The sequence below is a fragment of the Sturnus vulgaris genome, chromosome 30 (genome assembly GCF_052056855.1).
Source record: "Sturnus vulgaris isolate bStuVul1 chromosome 30, bStuVul1.hap1, whole genome shotgun sequence".
NCBI lineage: Eukaryota > Metazoa > Chordata > Aves > Passeriformes > Sturnidae > Sturnus > Sturnus vulgaris.
In genome coordinates, this window is record NC_142272.1 from 1,848,484 (window position 1) to 1,870,693 (window position 22,210).

General features: G+C 58.0%; 3 protein-coding genes across 9 annotated transcripts in view; 1 reads left to right on the forward strand and 2 right to left on the reverse strand.

Annotated features, from left to right (window-relative positions):
• The window catches only part of SLC11A2 (solute carrier family 11 member 2), a 23,937-nt gene extending 11,824 nt beyond the window's left edge, over window positions 1–12,113 (forward strand). For 6 of the 7 annotated variants that reach the window (XM_088180680.1, XM_088180681.1, XM_088180677.1 and 3 more), the window contains 8 exons: window positions 1,504–1,662; window positions 2,174–2,260; window positions 2,728–2,847; window positions 3,937–4,086; window positions 5,000–5,073; window positions 5,662–5,815; window positions 8,119–8,172; window positions 11,472–12,113. In XM_088180680.1, the coding sequence (XP_088036806.1) occupies window positions 1,504–1,662; window positions 2,174–2,260; window positions 2,728–2,847; window positions 3,937–4,086; window positions 5,000–5,073; window positions 5,662–5,815; window positions 8,119–8,172; window positions 11,472–11,549 (876 nt within the window). In that variant the 3' untranslated portion in view covers window positions 11,550–12,113. Of the gene's footprint in view, window positions 1–1,503; window positions 1,663–2,173; window positions 2,261–2,727; window positions 2,848–3,936; window positions 4,087–4,999; window positions 5,074–5,661; window positions 5,816–8,051; window positions 8,173–11,471 lie in introns of all 7 variants that reach the window. The other variant, XR_015808791.1, reaches the window with a different exon arrangement.
• Window positions 12,114–15,080: 2,967 nt separating this feature from the next.
• On the reverse strand, window positions 15,081–17,673 carry TSFM (Ts translation elongation factor, mitochondrial). Its single transcript, XM_088180661.1, has 6 exons — window positions 17,506–17,673; window positions 17,095–17,226; window positions 16,607–16,735; window positions 16,415–16,522; window positions 16,133–16,217; window positions 15,081–15,662 (listed from the first exon to the last, which is right to left on the reverse strand). Exons 1-6 carry the CDS (start codon window positions 17,545–17,547, stop codon window positions 15,232–15,234), a joined length of 927 nt encoding a protein of 308 aa, XP_088036787.1. The 5' UTR covers window positions 17,548–17,673; the 3' UTR covers window positions 15,081–15,231.
• Window positions 17,674–18,212: 539 nt separating this feature from the next.
• On the reverse strand, window positions 18,213–20,386 carry EEF1AKMT3 (EEF1A lysine methyltransferase 3). The gene is made up of 3 exons (XM_014891813.2): window positions 19,998–20,386; window positions 19,186–19,297; window positions 18,213–18,715 (listed from the first exon to the last, which is right to left on the reverse strand). The coding sequence occupies exons 1-3, from the start codon at window positions 20,364–20,366 to the stop codon at window positions 18,243–18,245; spliced, it is 954 nt and encodes a 317-aa protein (XP_014747299.2). The 5' UTR covers window positions 20,367–20,386; the 3' UTR covers window positions 18,213–18,242.
• Between the last annotated feature and the right edge of the window lie 1,824 nt (window positions 20,387–22,210).

Genomic DNA, 22,210 nt, shown 5'->3' on the forward strand with positions numbered 1-22,210 from the left:
GATTAGCTAGCCATTGACATCATACAGTAAGTTTTACATGTGGGAGCAAAGGACTTTTGGAGAGTAAATCAATGTGATTATATAGAAGTTGATTTATTGCTTACTTTTAATTTTACTTAATTTTCAAACTACTGTTTATGTGATGGCATTTTTTGATTGGTGATTTTATTTTGTTTGTATTTTTGTTTTATTTTGGTTTAGTTTATTTTGTGTTTTGCACGAGTTTTTGTAGGTGAGGTGATTGGTTGCAGTTTAGAGTATTATTGTTAACATTTGAGTTTCTTAATTTTGGTATTTTGTTTTTTAGTTAGGTTTTTTTAAATTTAGTAGAATTTATGTTTTAGTAGCTTTGAAGAGTTTTAGAAAGTTTGCTAGGCTGTAGAAAAATGTTTTAAAATGTCTTATTTAGTGTTTTTGTTGTAAACAATGGTTTAAGCTAAAAAAATGTAGAAAAACACTTAAATATGTGGAAAAACAACTAAATATGTTTTGGCTGGTGCACTTGATGCAGATTATGGTTTAGAGTGTTTAGATACATTGGTACAGGGGTGTTGATGCCTTGAGAGGCTGCCTGGAACAGAGTTAATAGAATAAAGGAGAATGTTTTGGTTTAGGGTAAATTTGGGAGAAAATTTTTGAATGGGTTTTTTTTAGGAACCAGATTTAAGCAGGTTTTGTTAATTTGGTTTAGGGAATTTTTTTTTTTTTTTTTGAGAGAAGTAGAAAAAAACCAACTTTATTTAATAGGCAAAGCAGTTTTCAGTATACAAATGAACAATATTTAGTAACAAAAATGTCCCCCCACTGCTGTCCCTGTCCCCCATCCTGTCTATGAAAGATGAGGTTCACTTTCCTGGTAAATCTTAAAAAGTTTAATAAAAGCCAATGAGAGACAATAAAGCAAAAGGTTATAAGAGCACACCTTAACTCAGAAAACACTTCTTTAAATGCATTGATCTCTTGCATATTCATAGACCTTCATGCATTATTCAAAATCACCCCTCTCACCTGTAAATCAACATTTTTTTATTTTTAAATTTTTTCCTTGTGGCTCCTTCTTGTTGGCACACTCCCTGATAACAGAGATCAATAAATTCCTTTTCTGGAGTTCTGGTGTTCATCACCCCTGTCTTCATCCAGATAGGATAATCCAAAAATATGAAGACTTTTCCTATTATCTTTATACCATTCTCTGAGTTAGTTCTATGAACAAAAGCTTTTTACATCACCACGTTATAATCCAAGAAAAATACATTTATCACACTGTTATTTCTAATTTTTTGTTAATAGCAGAACTAAAAGAAACTGTATTCATACAGCAAAGTTTTCCAACATTATACACGTAGCATTCATTTGAATATTTGTGAAAAGCCAAGAATGTAACGTGTAATTTAACAGCGTCCCTGTCCCCCCCCTCGTGTCCCTGTCCCATCCATCCTGTTACCCCCACTCGTGTCCCCCCCACTCGTGTCCCCGTCCCCCCGTCCCGTCCCCGTGTCCCAGTCGCGGCAGGTGAACCGTGCAGACAAGCGGGAGGTGCGAGAGGCCAATAAATATTTCTTTATCGAGTCGTGCATCGCCCTCTTCGTCTCCTTCATCATCAACATCTTCGTGGTGACCGTCTTTGCCGAGGCTTTCTTCAACAAGACCAATGCAGACGTGGTGAGTGGCCCTGGGATGGACTGGGATGGACTGGGATGGACTGGGACGGGCTGGGAGCTGCAGGAGGGATGAGGGCAGTGCCCACCCCCCTGGATCGAGGTCACACCCGGAATCCTGGGGTGAATTTTGAGGCTCTTGAGGGGCTGGGGCGTGTCCAGAGCTGGGGGAGCATCAGGAGAGGCTGAGGGGTCTGGGGGGGCTCAGAGGGGTCTCTGAGGCTCCCCACACCTGCCCAGCAGGAGGGCACAGCCAGGTGAGGGTCAGGCTCTGCTTCCAGGTGACAGCACGAAACAAAAATGTGTCCAGAGGAGGTTTAGGTTTGATTTTAGGGAAAATTCTTTTCATGGAAAAGCTGCTCAGGGCAGGGGTGGAGTCCCCATGCCTTGGGGGGGTTTCACAGCTGTGTGGATGTGGCACTTGGGGACAGTCAGGGGTGGCCCAAGGATCCCAGAGGGTTTTCCATCCCATTCCCAGCCCATTCCCTTATTCCCACCCTTCCGTGCCCTTACAGAACCAGGTCTGTGCCAACTCCAGCAGCCCCCACTCCTCGCTCTTCCCCAACAACAACGAGACCCTGGAGGTGGACATCTACAAGGGGGTGAGTGTCCCTGGGGAGGACAGCTTGGGGACTGCCTTGTCTGGTGTCCCTGGGGGCTGACAGCCACATCTGGGCCAGCCCAGTGACCCTGTCTGGTGTCCCCAGGGGCTGACAGCCACATCTGGGCCAGCCCAGTGACCCTGTCTGGTGTCCCTGGGGGCTGACAGCCACATCTGGGCCAGCCCAGTGACCCTGTCTGGTGTCCCCAGGGGGTGACAGCCACATCTGGGCCAGCCCAGTGACCCTGTCTGGTGTCCCCAGGGGCTGACAGCCACATCTGGGCCAGCCCAGTGACCCTGTCTGGTGGCAGCTGCTGCTTCTGGATAAACTGGAAGCACTGAGGCTGGGACCAGTAAAGGGATCCCCAAAACCAGAGTGGGGTTTTTGAGCCCCCTCCTTTTCCTCCTGGCTGCTCCTCGCTGCCCTGGGCAGGGCCGGGCTGACCGAGCTGCTCCCTCCCCTGGCAGGGCGTGGTCCTGGGCTGTTACTTCGGCCCCGCTGCTCTCTACATCTGGGCCATCGGGATCCTGGCGGCCGGGCAGAGCTCCACCATGACGGGCACCTACTCGGGCCAGTTCGTCATGGAGGTAACGAGTCCCTGCTCCTCATCCTCGCTGCTCACTCCTCATTGTTCACTCCTCATCCTCACTCCTGACTCCTCATCCTCACTGCTCGCTCCTCATTGTTCACTCCTCATCCTCACTCCTGACTCCATCCTTCCTCTGTATTCCGTACTTCTTGCTCCCTGTAGTCCTAATTCCTTACTCCTTGTCTCTTTACTCCTCTCTCCACACTCCTCACTCTCTACTCCTTGCTCCATGCTCCTTACTCATCTACTCCATACTTTGTACTTCACACTCATTGCTCCTCACTCTTCACTGGCTGTTTCTGACTCTCTACTCCTCACAACATTCTCCTTGCTCTGTATTCCACACTCCTTATTCCCTGCAGTCCTTATTCCTTACTCCACACTCCTTACTCCTTGACTCTTCACTCCTCGCTCAGTACTCCCTGCTCCATGTTCCTTACTCATCCACTCCTCACTCTTCACTCTGTATTCCTCCCTCTCTACTCCTCACTGTGTTCTCCTTGCTCTGTGTTCCATACTCCTTACTCCCTGTAGTCCTTATTCCTTACTCCATACTCCTTACTTCTTGTCTCTTTACTCCTCACTCCACACTCTGTACTCCTTGCTCCATATTCCTTACTCATCTACTCCCCACTCTGTACTCCTGCCTCTCCTCACTATGTTCTCCTTGCTGTTTTCCATACTCTTTATAGTCTGTAGTACTCCTGTAGTTACTCCATACTCCTTATTCCCTGCAGTCCTTATTCCTTACTCCACACTCCTTACTCCTTGACTCTTCACTCCTCGCTCAGTACTCCCTGCTCCATGTTCCTTTCTCATCCACTCCTCGCTCTTCTCTCCATACTCCTCCCAACGTTCTCCTTGCTCTGTGTTCTGTCCTCCTCACTCGTCTGTACTCTTTACTTACTCCTCACTCCCTCCTCACCATCTCAGCCCCCAGAGGTTCCTGATCCTGCACTGCTCCTGCACTCCATATTCCTCACCCCTGCTGCTCCATGACCCCACCCAGGGCTTCCTGAACCTGTGCAGGTCCTGTACTACTCACACCTTACTCACTCCTTACTCATGGCCTCCCTGTGCCCCCCAGGGCTTCCTGAACCTGCGCTGGTCCCGCTTTGCCCGGGTGCTGCTCACGCGCTCCATCGCCGTCACCCCCACGCTCTTCGTGGCCATTTTCCAGGACGTGGAGCACCTGACGGGCATGAACGACTTCCTCAACGTCCTCATGAGCCTCCAGGTGAGCGCACCTGGGCTCTTGGTTTGGAAGACAGGTGTCTGCTAAGAAAGGCAGGAGCCTCTCTTTGAAATGGAGAATGTAAACCCCCTCCCTCCAAATTATTATGATTTTGAGATTAAGGGGCTCTCAGGCAAAAATATGGGAATAGGAATAACAATTCTTTACTAGGAAAATTAAAATAGCAATCCAGTATTGCAGAGAACAAACCCAGAGCAGGGTCAGAGGGAGAATCCAAGGTGCCCCCGTCAGTCAGGCAGGGTTGGTGCAGTCCCATTCCATGGTGGCTGCATCCTCCTGCAGTGACAGATGTGGTTCTGCTGGAGCAGGGCTCCTGCACAAGGTGCAGTTTTCCCAGTGATGATGTGGAAGGCTCTGGTTTTCCTCTGGGATCCAGTGGGAAAAGGCTGCTCTGCTGTTCCAAATCTCCCCTTTGATCTGGGTAGGAAATTCTTGGCTCCTGCCCTGGCTGGAGCATCTCCCAATGGGATGATGGAATTTGATCAGCCCTGCCCTGGGACTGCATGGCCATGAACAGGAGAGATCTCCTGGAGGGAGGATGGGCTGTGAGCAAGATAAAGAACACTGCAACACCTGATTTTAACACCTGGCCCATCAACAGCAGATATTCCCCACAGAGATCAGGATCACTGTCCCAGCTGGTTTAACAGATGGTGACAGAATCCAAACTTTTGGTCACATTCTGCATTGCAACCCAAGACACCTGGCCAGGTGTGACCGGGCTCTCCCGGCCCGCAGGTGTCCAGGGCCAGGTTGGAGCAGCCTGGGCAGGGGAGGTGTCCCTGCCATGGTGGAGGGATGAGGGGTAAGGTCCCTTCCCAGCCAGACCACCCCAGGGTTCTGTGATGGTCAGAGCTGCTCCCACTCTTCATTCCTCTCTGTTCTCCTGTTCCAGCTCCCGTTCGCGCTGATCCCGGTGCTCACCTTCACCAGCCTGCCCAGCGTCATGCACGACTTCGCCAATGGGCTGTGAGTACCATGGGCACACCTGGGCACGCCTGTCCCTCACCTGGGCACGCCTGCCCCTCACCTGTCCCTCACCTGGCCATACCTACCTCTCACCTGGTGCATCTCCTCACCTGGGCACGCCTGCCCCTCACCTTGGCATGCCTGCCCCTCACCTGGGCACGCCTGTCCCTCACCTGCCCCTTACCTGGGCGTACCTGCCTCTCACCTTGTGCATCTCCTCACCTGGGCACACCTGCCCCCCTCACCTGGGCACATCTGGGCACACCTGCCCCTCACCTGGCAGATCTCACAGCATTCACAGAATTTTGGGCTGGAAGAGACCTTCAAGATCCTTGAGTCCAACCCAGCCCCAGCACCTCAAGGAGACCACGGCGCCCAGTGCCACATCCAGGCTTTGTTTAAACTCATCCAGGGATGGTGACTCCACCACCTCCCCAGGCAGACAATTCCAGGAGTTTATCACTCATTCCGTGAAAAACGTTTTCCTAATATCCAACCTGATTGTCCCTTGACACAGCTTGAGACCGTGCCCTGTCCTCACCTGCAGCGTCCCCCACCTCACCCCACTGTGTCTCACCTTGCTCCCAGGTTCTGGAAGGTGGCCGGGGGTCTCCTGATCCTCCTCATCTGTTGTATCAACATGTACTTCGTGGTGGCCTACGTGATGTCCCTGCACAACCTGGGGCTCTACATCGGGGCTGCCGTGCTCAGCGTCATCTACCTGTCCTTCGTGGCGTACCTGGTGAGTCAGGCCCCACCTGGGCCCCCTTGCAGCTGGGAGAAGACTTTGGAGCAGCACACGGCTCCCCTGTACCTGTCTGGGTGTCACAGAGCTGGAAATCGTGGAGTGACCATGGAAGCACAGGAGGGGTTGGGCTGGGAGGGACCTCAAAGGCAATTTCATCCAGCCCCTGTGCCCTGGGCAGGGACACCTCCCCCCCGGCCAGGTGGCTCCCAGCCCGTCCAACCTGGCCTTGAGCACTTCCAGGGATGGGGCACCGTGCCAGTGCCTCCTCACACGGAGGAATTCTTTCCCAAAATCCTCCTCTGGGCTTGCTCCAGCAGCTCCACGTCCTCCTTACCTCGGTGCCCTGGGGCTGCTCTGCAGGTGGAGTCTCACCTGAGCAGGACAGAGGGGCAGGAAGCCCCCAGGATCAGCCTGGGCTGTCCCCCTGCACAGATCCCACCCCTCTGGACTGTCCCCTCCCCACTCTGCTCTGTGTCACCTGCTGTGACTCTGCTGTCCCAGTACAGACACTGAGGGACCAGTGTCTGTCCCACTGTCTGGGTTTAATTTCGATTTCCCGGCCAATGCACCAAATTAATGTCTTCGTTTGGAGCTGCCAATACAAATAAACTTATTTTTCCTGTTGTGAGACAGAACCAGGAGCAAAAGAGCAAGGCAGGCCTAAAACCTGAGAGAGTATAAAAGAAAATTTATTAACTACATAAACAAAGAGACTGCCTTGCTCTTTTGCTCCTGGTTCTGTCTCACAACAGGAAAAATAAGTTTATTTGTATTGGCAGCTCCAAACGAAGACACCCACTCATCACCTGAGCACGGAGCCATTGGCCACAGCTCCTTGGGTGGCACATCCTGGCCCATTCCTGATCCCATGAGTGATCCCCATGGGGCCATCACTGGGGTTTACCCCACCCACGCTCAGGTTTGGGGTCCTGAGTGCAGAACATTGAGGGGCTGGAGCACATTCAGAACTGGGAGAGGAGCTGGGGAAGGGTCTGGAACACCGGGAGAGGCTGAGGGAGCTGGGGGGGCTCAGCCTGGAGAAAAGGAGGCTCAGGAGGGACCTTGTGGCTCCCCACACCTGCCCAACAGGAGGGGTCAGCCAGGTGAGGGTCAGGTTCTGCTCCCAGGTGACAGGACATGGGGACACAGCCTCCAAGGGAAGTTTAGGTTGGATTCTGAGAAGAATTCCTGCCTGGAAAGGATTGTCCAACCCTGACACAACTGCCCAGGGCAGGGGTGGGGTCCCCATCCCTGCAGGCACTGAAAGCCACGTGGATGTGGCACCTGGGAACATGGTCCATGGTGGCCTGGCCAGTGACCCAGTGATCCCAGAGGCTTTTCTGCCCCAGCTCAGGCCAGGATTCCTTGTGTGAAAAACAAGGTTCCGTTTCCTGGTAGGTTCTAAAGAGTTTAATAGAAGACAGTAAGAGACAATAAAGCAAAAGGTTACAACGGACAGGTGCTGGGCATTCAGCCAGAGCACACCTTAACTCAGAAAACTTCTTTAAATGCACTGACCTGTTACATATTCATAGACCTTCATGCTTTATTCAAAATCACCCCCCTCACCTGTAAATCAACATTTTTTTTTTTTTAATTTTTTTTCCTTGTGGCTCCTTCTTGTTGGCACACTCCCTGATAACAGAGATCAATAAATTCCTTTTCTGGAGTTCTGGTGTTCATCACCCCTGTCTTCATCCAGATAGGATAATCCAAAAATGTGAAGACTTCCCTGATTATCTTTATACCATTCTCTGAGTTAGTTCCATGAACAAAAGCTTTTTTACATCACCACGTTATACTCCAAGAAAAAAAAAATTTTATCACAGTACTATTTCTAATTTTTGTTAATAACAGAACTAAAAGAAACTATATTCATGCAGCAGAGTTTTCCAACATCATACATAGCATTCATTTTGATATTTATGTATATATTATATAATAATATAATATTATAATAATAGACTATGATATTATTATAGAATAGAAGATAGAATATGTATTTAATATACTTAATACATATATAATATAAAAACTATATATGAAATATAAATTATATATAAAATAGAAATTATATATAATATAATAGTAATATAATATGTACAATATAATATATAATAGTAATATAATATGTACAATATAATATATAATATAATATGTACAATATATAATATAATACGTGCCATACAATATATAATATGTGCAATACAATATATAATATAATATGTAGTTCTAACGCTGTCCCTGTGCCGCCGCGGTCCCTGTGCCACCCTGACCGTGCCCTCCTGTCCCCGCAGACGTGGCTGTGCCTCATTGCCCTGGGCGCCTCCTTCCTGGCCTGCGGGAACACGGTAAGCGTCACCCGGACCCTGCACTTGGAGCAGCCGCCCTCCCACCCCCCCAAATAGGCGGGGCCGGAGCTCAGCAGAGCCACCAGAAGTGCCCTGGGGACACAAGGACAGCGCCACGCCGGGATCCTCGGGGATTTCGGTTCCTTTGCTGAGCCCCCAAATCATCCCTGCGTGGGAGACGCGGCCGGGGAGGGGCACAGGAGCAGCCTCACCCCTCCCCGTTTTCCTTGAAATGCCTCCAAATTCCTCACCCCGGAGCGTTTGAACCTCCCTGTAACACAAACACTGACCTCCAGCAGCGCTGCTCTGGATAAAATAGGCAAATAAGCTAAAAAAAAATCCCCCAAATCCCCTTTTGGGTGACATTTGGGGACGCTGCTGTTGCTGGGCATGGGGTGACACTACAGCTGGATCTACCTCCAGTGCCCCAGGCTGAGCAGATTTGCTATTTTACACTGGAAAACACTTCCCATTCCCACGAGGATGGGAAAACTGAGCATTAATCTTAGCACTACTGCTTTTTAATGGCCCAGTGTGGGATTTTGGGGTCAGCAAATGAAACGAGTTCGTGGTTATTTATGATTTTATGACTTTATTCCCTGTAATCCATGGAAATACTCTTGGAGTTCTCAAAAATCCCTGGATTATAACTGAAAATCAGGCTGTGGAGGCTTCAAGAGCCTTTTCCAGGGGTTTCTTTGCTGCTCTCACTTGTCCTGGATTTAACTCCCTCCCATCCTCCCCCTTTTGTTTAATGAATTTTGGAAGAAGCTTGGCCAGGAGTGTGACAGAGTGGATTGGGATGGAGGGAACAGGGTGTCCTGTGGATCTCCCAGGGCTGTTTTGGGGCTCCATCTTGCCTGTTGGGGTGCATTTGGATCTCTGAATCATGGGAGTTGAGCTTTGGAAGCTCAGATTTGGGTTATTTAGGGAAATTCCCTTCTCTGTCCAGCTGGAGCTGCAGCTGAGGCACAGCTCCATGGGTTTAGATCCCAAAAATGCTTCATGGATCTGCAGGATGGAGCAGGGGGGGCCCCAAACCTCTCCTGGGGCCAATCCTGATTTATTTGGGATACCTGGTCAGGTCCATCCCTCGCTGCCCACTGACATTTCCCTGCACTCCCAGTCCCAGGCAGGGAATTCTCTCTGGAATAAAATCCCTTCACTATCCAACTCTTGGGAATGTTTGGGATGTGACCATGGGGATTTCTTCTCAGGGCAGGGCAGCCCCTGCTGCTCTGAGCTTCTGTAAAGTTTTCTCCATCACTGCCTGAGCTCTGGGGCTGTTCCCTGGTACCTAGGACCCATTCCAGGGGTGAAGGTGAAAACACTGAGAGCCCAGCAGGAAAACTCCCCTTTAATTTGAGGCAGGATCAGATGCCTCTTCCCACCCTTTCCCAAACCAGCTGAGACTTGCAGCACCCCCTGACCACAATGGATTCCCAATTTTCCTGTAATTATCCCAGAATCCCAGCAGGATTTAACCCTGCAGTGTAACATTTGTAGCTTTTACAGCCATTCCCACAACACAGCAGCCATGAGCTGTGGGATTTGTGGGGTGGGGGGATGAGGGGCTGGACCAGAGGTGGCTTTGGAATCCCACTGTACCATCCCCAGCTTTCCTGGGTTGGGGATTTTGGCTTGAGAGGGGTCAGCTCTCCTGGCTGAAACACTGCCTGTGCATGGAGCCTGCAGCTCGGGTCCCCATCCGTGGCCTCTGCCCCGTGCTGCACTAATTTGGGGGTTTTCCCTTTGGTCCTGGCTGTACAAACCCCCATTCCCATTAAAACATGGAGACTTTTCCAACTTGGCTTCCTGGGTCATTTTTTGGGGCCGTTCCTGGCTGTGACAGAGCCCCCAACGTGCTGATGCTGGAGCTGCTGGGGCTGTTCCCTTTTCCCCAGGCTGGAAGTGAAACTTGAGATCATTTTAGTACAGAGTTCACATAAAAGGGGATCTTTATTTGAAGGCCTTCGGGGGTGGTTATGGAAAGATGTCCACAAAATCCACCCCCACAGGGGTGAGGATGTTTTTATACGTTTTAGGAGATTACATAATTGATAAAAGCACCAATTAGGAGGATAAGTGGTGATGCAATTTCCACTCCCTTTTCTGGAGTCCCCTCCTCGGCACTGGCTGTGCTCTGTCCATGAAAAACTCCAAGAGCTGTTCCAGAGCTCTGGAATTTGTTTTGTCTTTCTGCCTAGGGAAAGGCCATGGAAAAGTACTGGGAGTTATTAATCCAATAGGCTACAGAGCTACAACTGCACGTGCAAAGAATACACAGAACATATTAAAAAAAAAAAATGCAAAATTCAAAACAGCATCAGGGTGAGCTGGGGCACGTCCCAGTCCCGTGGGATTCGCTGCCAGGGTCCTGCTGTGGCTGTGCCATCCCTGGGAGGGCACAGGGTCCCTCACCCTGCAGTGCCTTCCCCTTGGAATTCCTCCACTGGGATCAGGGACCAGCACATCCATCCTGCCCTGCTCCAGCCAAACCCTCCAGCTCTGCCAAAAAAACGCAATTCCTGTTTTTATCCTGCTCTGGCCCAGCCTGGCACAGGCTCAGTCCCGTTTAACGCCAGCTGGAGGGGTTGCAGTGTCTTGTAATTAAGCAGCTTGTGCAGCCATTGCTAATTAAGGCCAATCCGCACCCTGAATTTAATTGAGCAGTTAATTGCAGAGGGAGAGGCCTTTCGGAGCCCTGGGTGGGGCTGGACTGTGATCTGCCCCAATTAACAGTGGGATCCGCTCCCAATTAACACCATTCCTTCTTGTCAGTGCTAATTGATGGGGCACTCATGACTCTGGAGCCATGGCCAGGGCTGCCATCTTGGCACCCACTCAGGCTTTGTTAAACTGGGCTTAGCTGGGGCTTCCTTAAACCAGAATCAGCTCTGGTTTCATTAAAAGCCTGCCCTGCTCAGGCTCATTAAATTGGGCTCAACATCGGGTTCATTAAACCTGGCTTAATTCAGGCTTTGATAAACCATCCTCAATATAAGCTTCATTAAACCCATCTCAGCTTGGACTTTGTTAAACCAGGCTCAGTGTAGCCTTCATTAATTGGTGGCTTTATTAAACCCGACTCCATTTGGGCTTCATTAAATGGTGGCTTTGTTAAACCAGCCTCCATTTCACCTTCATTACCTGGGCTTCATTAAACCAGGCTGAGCTCAGGCGTCCTTAAACCAACTTGGACTTGGTTAAACTCTCTTTTGGCTCAGTCTTCCTTAAACCAGGCTCAGCTCAGGCCTGTTAAACCCCCTCAGCACTAACTGTTGCCTTCATCCCCCCAGGGCCGCCTGGGCTTCGCCGCCAGCCCCGAGCTCTTCCTCCTGGGCCACGTGGATTCCGACCCGTCCGTCACCAGGTGACCACGGCACCAGGACCAGACCGGACCTCCAGGACCCCCGGAGTGGGGGATGGACCCCTGGGACCCCTCCATGCCCCAGGACCCCAGCCCTGGGCGTGTGGCAGGAGCAGAGCAGAGCTGGGACCTCAGGGACAGCAGGACCAGGAGGAGCCACCAGGTCCTGGGACAGGACAGGGGCAGCTCTGGGCCCCTCAAAGCTTTTCCCCATTTTTCCCCCCAAATGGCAGCTCTGGGAAGAGTCCATTGATGTTTCTTGGATTTCCATTCTGATCACTCCAGTATGACTTTGATCCTTGGGGATTTCCCTAATTTGGCGATTTTCCAGGTTATTTCCAGAATTCCCAGTAAAAGCCAGATTTGCTGCCAGGCTCTGGCCTTGGGCCAGGGTTGGCACAAGGGTCAGAGGCATTTCCCAGCATTTCCAGGAGTTTTGGGTGTTTCCAGAGCTCCAAATCCACCCTCAGAAGGGTTCAAGGGCAGCAGTTCCCGAAAAATGTGATGGAGCGCCAGGAATTTCCTTCTCCGCAGTTTTCAGCCTGTTTTAGAAATAAAATTTTGCTACCCAGTCCCTTTTCCCAGGGAATTCCATCTGTTCCCAATTTCCCATCCCCACACGCACTGGTGGCACTGGACAGGGCCGGGGTGGTGGTGGAGGTGCTGGATCCATCTGGGGCTCACCGGGGAACTGGAGCCGAGGGATTGATTTTCAGTGGAGACCCAAAGCTGCCCCATTGGTGGGAGGTGGTGGCGGGACTGGGGGGTCTGGGGCTGCAGGGTCGCTGTAGGACCACAGTCCGCTCCCAGTTCTGTCCAGTCCCAGTCCAGCCCCAGTCCTCTCCCAGTTCTGTCCTGTCCTATTCCAGTCTGGCTCCAGTCTTCTCTCAGTCCGCTCCAACACCATTCCCAGTCTGCTCCCAGCTCAGCACTCCCAGTCCAGTTCTGTCGAGTCCCAATCCGCCCCCAGTTCTCTCCCAGTCCAGTCCCAGTTTGCCCCCAGTCCGGCCGTGTCCCGCTCGGGGGCCCAGCTGAGGGACGAGGCCGAGCTGGGGGAGATTTTGGGACTCCCTGGGAAGGGGCGGCGCCCCGCCCACAGTGACGTCATGCAGCAGCAACCAATGGGGAGGCAGAGGGGGTGGGCGGGGCTGCGGCTCGAGGTACCCGGATGTTGGTGGGGCGGGAAGGGGGGTCTAGGTCCGGTCCCAGTCCAATTCCAGTCCGCCCTCGGTTCTGTCCCAATCCCGTCCGGTCCCGAGTCCAGTCCCAGTCTGGTCCCAGTCCGGTCCTGTCCGCTCCCAGTCTAGTCTCAGTTCCGTTCAGTCCCAGTCCAGTCCTGTCCTGTCCCAGTCCGCTCCCAGTCTGCTCCGAGCCCAGCACTCCCAGTCCAGTCCCATCCAGTTCCAGCCCGCCTCCAGTCCGGTCCCAGTCCAGTCCTGACCAGTTCCAGTCCGGCCCCATTCCTGTCCAGTCCGCTCCAAGACCATTCCCAGTCTGCTCCCAGCCCAGAATTCCCAGTCCGGTCCAGTCCTGCCCAATCCCAGCCCGCCCCCGGTCTAGTCCCAGTCCAGTCCTAGTCCGCCCCCAAGACCTCTCCCAGTCCGCCCCAGTTTTCCCGCTGGATGCTCCGCCAGGGAACGCCCGGACGCTCCGGTCAGCAAATTCCCAGTTTGTCCCATTTATCCCCGGAACTGGGTCTGGCACCGCCCCGGGATGAGTTTCGTTCGGTAATCGAAGAGGATTAAAACGCCCCAGATTTTGGCTGCGGATACCGGGAGATTCCACTTTTTTTTTTTTTTTTTTTCTACAGATAATCCTTTAAAAATAACCCCCAAACCCAAGAAAATAATTTCCTTTGTGGAAAACTGAGGGAACACCGGAGAAATTTGTGTGAAGTAAGAGGAAATTAGGATGAAAGACGAGGAGTTTTGAGGTGAAATAGGCAGGATTTAATTTTGGGGGAACTAGGAATTTTGGGAAAACCAAAGGAATTTGTATGAAGCGGGAGGAATTTGAGGTGAATTAGGTAGAACTAGGATGAAAAGAAGGAGTTGGGAGTTGAAACAGGAGGAATTTGAGGTGAATTAGGTGGAACTGAGATTAAAAAAAGGAATTAGGGGTTGAAGCGGGAGAAATTTGAGGTTCCCTCGAATAAATCTAGAGGGAAAAGGGATTTTCCGTCTTATTTAATAAAATTATTTCACAATATTTAGCTCAGAAAAGCGGAGAGCCCCGCCCAGGCCCCACCCCTTCACTCATGAGGGGACGGTCGGGAAACCCCGCCCCTTACGTGACGGGGGCGTGGCTCAGCGAAGCCCCGCCCCTCACCGGGATCCGCGCGATGTAAACACGGCCTGGCACCGCCCCCTCCCCGCCCAGCCAATCAGCGCACACCGCCAGTTTCAAGGCCACCCCGGCCCCGCCCCCCGAGCGTCCCTAACAAACCCCGGGCCGCGGCCCCGCCCCTCCCCCGGTGCGGGGGCGCCTCGAAACCGCCGCGGCCCCGTTCGCTCCGGTGGGCGCCCCCCGCCCCTCCCCCGCCCCTCCCCTCCCCCCCCGGGCCCGACGGCGGCGGGAGCGGCAGGTACGGGGGGGAGGGGGGAGGGGCGGGCACCGGGAGGGGCCGGCGCGTGTGTCACCCCCCCTCCCCCGTGTCCCCCCGGTCGCTGTCACCCTCCTGTTGATGTCCCTCCCCGGGACGCCTCCGTGTCATCCCCCCGCCGCTGCCGGGAGAACGGAGACGCCCGGGGACCCCGTGGACGGGCGGTGACAGCGGGACCAGCCGGAGGATGGAGGGACCCGGGGGTAACGGGGAGTCCGGGGGGGCTTCGGCGGCCGCAGCCCGGTTCAAGTAATCCAGGATAGGCTGTTCCAGCCCGGCCTGTTCCCGGTTACTTGTCCCGGGAGGCGGCTGGTGACGTCACGGAGGGGGGGGACAAGGTGGGGACACGCGTGGGGGGGGGCAGTCCCGTGGGAGGGGGATGGGGGGTGAGGAGCAGCTGCCCTCGACCCCCGGCGTCTCTTGGTGGGTGTCGGCCCCCCCAGCTTTTCACCCCAACTCCTGCCACCCCCACTTCTGATCCCCCCCTAGCCACCTGTTCCCCTGTCCCCAGCTGTTCCCTTGTCCCCAGCTGTTCCTGTGTCCTCACCTGTTCCTCTGTCCCCAGCTGTTCCCGTGTTCCCACCTGCTCCTGTGTCCCTGCCTTCCCCATGTCCCTCGCCCCTCTCTGTCACACCCCCCCCATGTCCCTTGTGACCCCCCAGTACCCGCCCCGGGGGGTGTCAGCAATGGGCTGGGGGTGCTCCCACAGCCCCAACCCTGGGCCCCTCACTCCTGTCCCCCCACATTGAGGTTCTGGCTCTTTGGGGTCAGATGAGCCCGTCTTTGTATGGGTTTGCCATTAGAAACCTGCAGGAGAGTGGGGGCTCCTGGGGGAGCTCAGAGGGGGCAAGTGAAGGTTGGGGAGCATTCCTAGGGGGAGGGGCAGGGCAAGGGATGTTGGGTTCCCCCCTTCTCTTCCCAACAAAACACCTGGGCTGGTTCTTCTGCACCTTTATTCAGCCTCATCCCCCCAAACTGTGGGGGAGGCTCGTGCTGCCCCCACCGTGGCGTGGGCGGTGGGGTGCAGTGTGTGTGTGTGTGTCCCCTGGGGGGATAGCAAGGGGCTGAAGCCCCTGAGCCACGTCCCTCAGGCTGGGGGGGCTGAGGGCTCCGGGGGGGATTCCTGGGGGGGCTCCTCCCCGCACTGGAAGCGCAGGAAGTCCCAGACCTGGAGCCCACCCCGGTCCCGCAGGTACCGGCCCAGGGGGACCCCCGGCTCCAAGAGGGACCCCTGTGCCAGCAGCCGTGTCTCCGTGTCCCCTCCCAGCTCGTCGTCGGGGGTCCCCAGGGAGGTGGGGGCCATTCCCACCACGTGCTGGGCCACCCTGCGCCCCAACTCCTGCAGCTCAGGTGGGGGGGGCCCCGGGGCTGGCCCCCCACAGGCCACCAGCGCACCATAGGTGCCCATGGCCACGGGGGGCCCTGGGGGCACCCAGCCATGAGCGTAGGTGGCCACGAAGCCACCGGGGGCCCGGAGCCACCCGGCTCGGCGCAGGGCCAGGCGCTCACCCAGGCGGCCTGGAGGGGACAGAGGGGTGGGGGTCACGACAAGCACACCCAAAATTGGGGTGATCACAAAGCCTTCACAGAGAGCAGAACTCCCTGAAAAGGGTCCTGGACCACCCTCCTCCCCAGCCCAGAGCTCCCCCAGTAACCACCCCAGGGGTTCTGCCCGCCCAGTGCCAGGACAGGGACTGGGGGCACTGGGGGTCACTGGGACTGTCAGATTTTTGGGGTACTGGGGTGGTTATTCGGCATTACTGGGGACTAGGGTTCAGGGGACTTGGGACATCAAGGAGGCAAACTGGGATGTGCATAGAAAGGGCACTGGGCAGACTGGGAATAGTGAGACAGACACTGGGCAGGAGATGGGGCATTGAACAGACTCAGAGGAGCACTGTGCATACTGAGGAGGGGCACGGGATGGGCACAAGAGGGGCACTGGGCATACTGGGATGTACTGGGAGAGGCCCTGGGTCCCCACTCACCCATAGCCAGCGCAAAGTGGTCACTCAGCAGGTCCCCCCCGTTCCCGGCACGCAGCTGGGCCAGTTCATCCTCTCGCAGCAGGTGCTAGGGGGGAGAGGTCAGAAGGGCACCCCAGCACCCCCAAACCCTGCCCTGGCACCCCCAAAACCGCCCCTAACACCCCGGCACCCCAACAACCCTACACTCTCTGTGTTAACCCAATTCCCCAAACACCCCCTGGAACCCCAAAGCACCCCTGATATCTGAACCCCCCCGACATCCCATCCCCCCCAGTCTCCCACCTTGGTGCCCGAGGCCCCCTGGCAGTGCCCCAGGACCCCTCTGGCTGCCATCTCCACAAGCTGCTGGAAGTCGGGGGTCCGCGCCACGAAATCTGTCTCGCAGTTCACCTGGGGGGGGGGGACACAGTGACCCTGGGGACACAGAGACCCTCCCCCGGGGAAACTGAGGTCCCCCCAAACCCCATCACTCACCTCCACCATGACGGCGGCTGAGCCCTCGCTCAGGACCCCCACGAGCCCCTCCCGTGCCCGGTGAGCCCCGGGGGCCGCAGCTCGGGCCCAGCCCCGGCGGCGCGACTCGGCCTCGAGCCAGGCCTCGGCCTGGGGGGGACAGATGAGAGGGGACAGGGTCATCCCAGTGTCCCCTGTCACTGCCCCTCGGCCTGGGGGACACGAAGAGGACACAGACCAGACCCAACCCCGCAGCCCTCCCGCCCGCCAACGGACGGATCTGCTCTGCTCCAGCTGCCCTAAAGACCCCCTGCCCCCTCTCACCCTGCTCATCCCCCCTCACCAGCTCCACATCCCCTCCCCCAGGTCCTCCTTATCCCCCCGGCTTTTGTGTCCCCCACCCCGCTGCCCCCTTTGTTCGCCCCCTGGCTCCCCCACCCTCCCGCCCAGGTCCCCCCAGTTCCCACCGCTCCCACCCCACCTTGCCCAAGGGCCCCCGACCCCCGCACCTGCCGCAGGTCGCCCCCCGCCCGCTCCAGCGCCTCCCGGCAGCGCATCACCGGCTGCCCCGTGCGCGCCCGCAGCTCCCGCAGATCCCGCAGCGCCGGGGGGGCCGCGCTGAACCAGCGGCACGGCGGGGCCTGCAGGGGACAGGGGTGTCAGAGGCACCGGCACCCCCGGAGCCGGGCCTGAGGAAGGGCCCCCAGGGTTTGGAGGGGGTCCCGGTGGGTGCGGAATGGAGGATCCAGGGAGGGGGGATGGGTACAGGGAGGCCCCGGTTGGCGCGGGGAGTGTCCCGGCATGGGGGGGTCACGGGGTGGTACCGGAGCGGGGGTGGGAAAGCGCAGAGCGGTGGCAGGGGGTGCTTGGGGATGGGCGGGGGGGGTCCCAGGGCTGGGGGTCCCGGGGGTCCCGCTCACCCGCGCCGCCCCCCCGAGCGCGCCCAGCGCCGCGCGCTGCATCCCGGCCTGCCCGCGGCGCGCCGCCTGACGTCACGGCCCCATGTGACGTCACAGCCCCGCGCTACGAGCGCCGAGAAGGGTCAGACCGCCGGCACACGATTGGCTGCGGTTATGTGACGTCACGCGGGCGCGACGGACCCGCGGTATTGGCTGGAGGGAAATTTTGGGAGAGGGGAGGTGGAACTGCGCGGATCGAACCACCCCCCCCCACCCCTGAGCCTTACAGACACCCCCCCGGGCCCTCAGCGAGCACCCGCAGCCTTGACCCGTCCCTTGCGCACCCTCATAAAGACACCCGGCCCTCACAGAGAATCCCGGAGCCCCCCAGCCCTCACAGAGAGCCCCCGCTCCTCTCAGACCTCCCTGGCCCTCACAGACCCCCCCCGGTCCTCACAGAGCCCCCCCGATCCTCACAGATGCCCCTCCGGTCTTCACAGACCCCCCTCCGGTGCGCACAGACACCCCCGATCCTCACAGATCTCCCTGACCCTCACAGACCCCCCTCCCGTCCTCACAGATGCCCCCGACCCTCACAGATCTCCCTGACCCTCACAGACCTCCCCCCCACCTTGCCCAGCCGCCTCCCCCCACCCAGCACCGGACAGCCCCCCCCAGACTGGATCCCCCACCCCAAAGCCTCCCCTGCCCCCCCAAATCACACAGAATCGGCTGTACTGAGGCTCCCTCGGGATCATTTAATCCCCCTCCGGACCTCCCCAGCCCCCCGTAAGAGACGCTAGGATGGGCTGCGCCCCCCTGCCCTGATCCAGCGGGGCTCCCCCTCCCTCCCGGGGGGTCACCGCGTAGATCTCGATGTCCCCCTCCGGCTCTCGCCGCAGCAGCTGCACCCGAAAAAACGGGGGCAACATCTGGCGGAAGAAGCGGGAGGCGCCGGCGTCGCCGCCCCGCAGGCGGGCACTGAGCAGCGCCTGGGCCGGGGGCACCACGAGGTGCCGGAGGGTGCCCAGGAGCGGGGCGAAGGCGCGGAGGTCGTACACGATGTCGGAGCCCAGGATGAGGTGGAATTTGGGGGGGAAGCGGCGCTGGTCCCGCCCCCAGCGCAGCGCCCGCACCCGCGGCTCCCCCGCGCCGCCCGGGAAGTTCCGCCGCGCGTTCTCCCGCAGCTGCGGCAGCGCCGGCGGCCGGTCCGTGAGCGTCACCTCCGCCCCTGCACCGGCAGCGCGGCCGTCAGGGGATACAGCCCCCTAGGTAACCCCCCCAGACCCCATCTTACCGTGAATCAACGGGTGGGTCACCCCAGTCTGATCCCCCACCCCAAATTCCCAGTAAACCCCCCCCCCCCCCCATCCCGAAAAACCCCGAATCAGAGTAAGGGTCACCCCCACTGGACCTCCCCAAACCCTCCCCGACCCCACTAAACCTCGAGTCAAAAGGGGGGTTAACCACCTCCCCTGGATCGCAATAAACCACAGGGCTGCTCACACCAGTTTCCAGTTCTGTGCTGGGCAGAGTAATGGGGATCCCCCCAATCCATGGGTGCCCCCCTATCCCAGGGGTGCCCGTCCCTGGTCCCACAGGTGCCCCTACCCTTTCCACAGGTGCAGCCCCAACCGCACGGGTGTCCCCCCCAGCCCCCCGAGTGCCCCCCGCCCCAGGCCCGCCCCGTCCCCCCCGCACCCAGCATGGCAGCGAAGATTCCCACGATGCCGGTACCGGCCCCCAGCTCCAGAACCCGCCGCCCCGCCAGCTCCAGGTTCTGCTCGCCCAGGAACCGGCACAGGGACAGGGCCTGGGGGAGCACAAAGTGGGGGTTGGGGTGCGGCACTGCGGAGAGGCCGAGCCTACGGAGTCCCTTGACCTAATCCCCCCGTGAGGGACCCCTTCCCCACGGATCCGTAGGGACCCCCCAACGCCAAGGCCCCTCCACCGGTTCTTCCCGTGGCCTCCAGGGTCATCCCCACCCCCAGTGAGCCGCCCCCCGAGCATCACCACCGCTCCAGGATGCCCAGGACATCCCCCCATCTTCTCAGGGTGCCCATTCCCGGTGCCCCCAACCCCTCCGGTGTTCCCCATTCTCTTTTCTCTCGGGTACCATGACTAGGTACCCACCCCCATCATGCATCATTCCCGGTGCCCAACGCGATGTCACAACGCCGCCGTTGCCCCCGAGACCCTCCTCACCCCTCCGGTACCCCCATTCTGTCGAGGTCCCCCACCGCGCATCCTTCCTGCCACCCCCGGGATGTCCCCGGGATCCCCCGCCACCCCATCACCCCGTGCGCCCCTCGCCATCACTCCCAGTACGCCCGGGATGTCACCTCCCCCCTCCCGGTGTCCCCGATATCCCCGTACACTCGGGATCCCCCGGCTTTCCCCATCACCCGGAGTTTCCCGGGACCTCCCCAGACCTCGGTGTCCCCGGGATGTCACCTACAGCCCCGGCGACCCGGGAACTTCCCCCGTGCCCCCCCCCCCCCGGTGCCGCTCACCGCCTCCCAGACGGCCCCGGCCGGCCCGAGCCGCGGCCCGTGGTGCTCCGCGATGTGCAGGACGCGCCCGCACAGCCGGAACCGGCGCCGCTCCGGGAACAGCTCGGCAAAGAGCGCGGGGTCGCGGGGGAACACGGCCCGCAGCGCCGCTTCTGCTGCTTCTCCTTGCTCCTCTTCCTCTTCCTCTTCCTCTTCCTCTTCCTCTTCCTCTTCCTCTTCCTCTTCCTCTTCCTCTTCCTCTTCCTCTTCCTCTTCCTCTTCCTCTTCCTCTTCCTCTTCCTCTTCCTCTTCCTCTTCCTCCTCTTCTCCGTTCTCTTCCTCCGTCTCCCGGCCCCCCCCGGTCCCCACGTGGCTCCCCGGCGCTGCCATCGTGGAAGGGGCGGGGCTAGGTCGAGCCCCCCGAATATGATTGGCCGATGCCGGTTAAGCCACGCCCCCCTCAGCTGGTGATGGGGCTCCGCCCACGGCACGCGCTCTGTCCCGGAGACGGTCCGGTGTCCTCAGGTGTCCCCCGATGTCCCCTGATGTCCCCTGGTGTCTCCTTCCCCATCCCGGTGTCCCCCAATGTCCCTCAGTGTCCCCTGCTCCATCTGGTGTCCCCCAGTATCCCCCGATGTCCCCGGTGTCACCTGCACCATCCCCGTGTCCCATCCTATATCCCATTGTCCCCTGGTGGGTCCCTGCCGCACCTTGACCTGTCCCTTCCCCATCCCGGTGTCCCTCTCCGTCCTTTGATGTCCCCTGCCGTGCCGCCCTCCCCCCTCCTCCATCCCAATGTCCCCCGGTGTCCCCAGTGTCGCCTGTCACATGCCGGTGTCAGCGGGTGGGTCCTAATGTCCCCTGCTCCATCTCTGGTGTCCCCAAGCCAGTCCCCAGTGTTCCTTGCCCATTCCAGTGTCCTCTTTCTCCTTCCCAGCACAGCAGAGCCCGGTCCTGGTGTCCCTTGCCCTATCCCACTGTCCCCTCCCCCCATGCCCTTGTCTGCTGCTCTGTCCCCAGTGTCCCCAGTGTCCTGGTCACCCCCGGTCCCAGCCCCTTCCTTGCCCCATCCCTGGTGTCTCCTGTCCCCCCACCCCGGTCCCCAGTGTCACCCCACTCCCAGCCCTGTCCCCATCTCACCCCAGCAGTCCCTCCAGGGGTTCCTCCCAATGCTACCACCTGTCCCTTCCTGCTCCTGTCACTGTCGCATCAACACCAATGCCACCAGTGCCACTGGTATCACCACAGCCCTGGGGGCCTGATGTCCCTGATCCCAGGGTCCTTGGTCAGGGTATCCCTGGCCCCGTGTGCCTCGTCCACTTGTCCTTGGTCCCTGCTGTCCGTGTCCCTGCTGTCCATGTCCCTGTCACACCCGTGTCCCCAATCCAAGTGTCCCTGTCCCCAGTCCCTGGTGTCCCTGATGGCCTTGGGTATACCTGGCCCCATGTCCCTCATCCCGATGTCCCTGGTCCCACGTCCCTGTCCTTGCTGTCCCTGTCCCCCGTGTTCCTTCTCACTCCTTGTCCTTGCTGTCCCCAAGCCCTGTGTCCCCCAGTGTCCCCCTGCCCCAGCTCACCCCTTTCCCTGTCCCACTGTCCCTGGCCAGGGAGGGGGACACAGTGCCAGCCTTCCTCCAGTTCCAGACGCCACCCCCCGTGCCAGCCGTCCCGTGTCACCCCTCGGATGCCATCTCCCCCTCCCAGTGCCACCAATGCGGGGGTGTCACAGACCCGTCCCCGATGCCACCTGAGCCGGGCTCACCGGGGGGGTGAGGAGGTGACCCCGAGTGTTCCGCGGGATAATGAACAACCGCTAATGAACCCCGGTAATGAACAACCCGCCCCGGTTCCCCGCGGGTCCCCCGGCCCCGCTCGAGACCCCCCGCGCAGCTGCGTCACCGCCTGCGTCACCGGGTTAATGGTGGCCCTGGTGTCCCCCGGGGTCAGCGCTGGGGCGGGACGCCCTGGGGGGGTTGGGACGCCCTGGGAGGGTCTGGGCGCTGGGGGAGGGGTCGGTGCCTGCGTCCCCCCTTGACCCTCTACCCCGTCCCGGGACCCCCGCCCGGTGCCGTTCCTGGAAGCCCCGGAGGGACCGGCCGGGACGGGAAGCGACCGGACGGGACGGGCGGGTCTGACCCCACATTGCTCAACCCCCCCGGTCCTCCCGACACCCCCAGGGCTTCCCAGAAATCGCCCCCGGCTTGGCCGCAGCCGAATTCCCCAAACGGCCCAGAG

Coding starts and splice junctions, on each gene's coding strand:
- TSFM (XM_088180661.1), bottom strand. CDS start 17,547: ATGCAGCGCGCGGCGCTGGGCGCGCTCGGGGGGGCGGCGCGG. Junction 16,523..16,606: donor CAGCCGCCGTCATGGTGGAG/GTGAGTGATGGG, acceptor CCCCCCCCCCAG/GTGAACTGCGAGACAGATTT. Junction 15,663..16,132: donor CCACTTTGCGCTGGCTATGG/GTGAGTGGGGAC, acceptor TGTCCCCTCCAG/GCCGCCTGGGTGAGCGCCTG.
- EEF1AKMT3 (XM_014891813.2), bottom strand. CDS start 20,366: ATGGCAGCGCCGGGGAGCCACGTGGGGACCGGGGGGGGCCGGGAGACG. Junction 19,298..19,997: donor CCGGGGCCGTCTGGGAGGCG/GTGAGCGGCACC, acceptor GTGCTCCCCCAG/GCCCTGTCCCTGTGCCGGTT. Junction 18,716..19,185: donor AATCTTCGCTGCCATGCTGG/GTGCGGGGGGGA, acceptor CTGCCGGTGCAG/GGGCGGAGGTGACGCTCACG.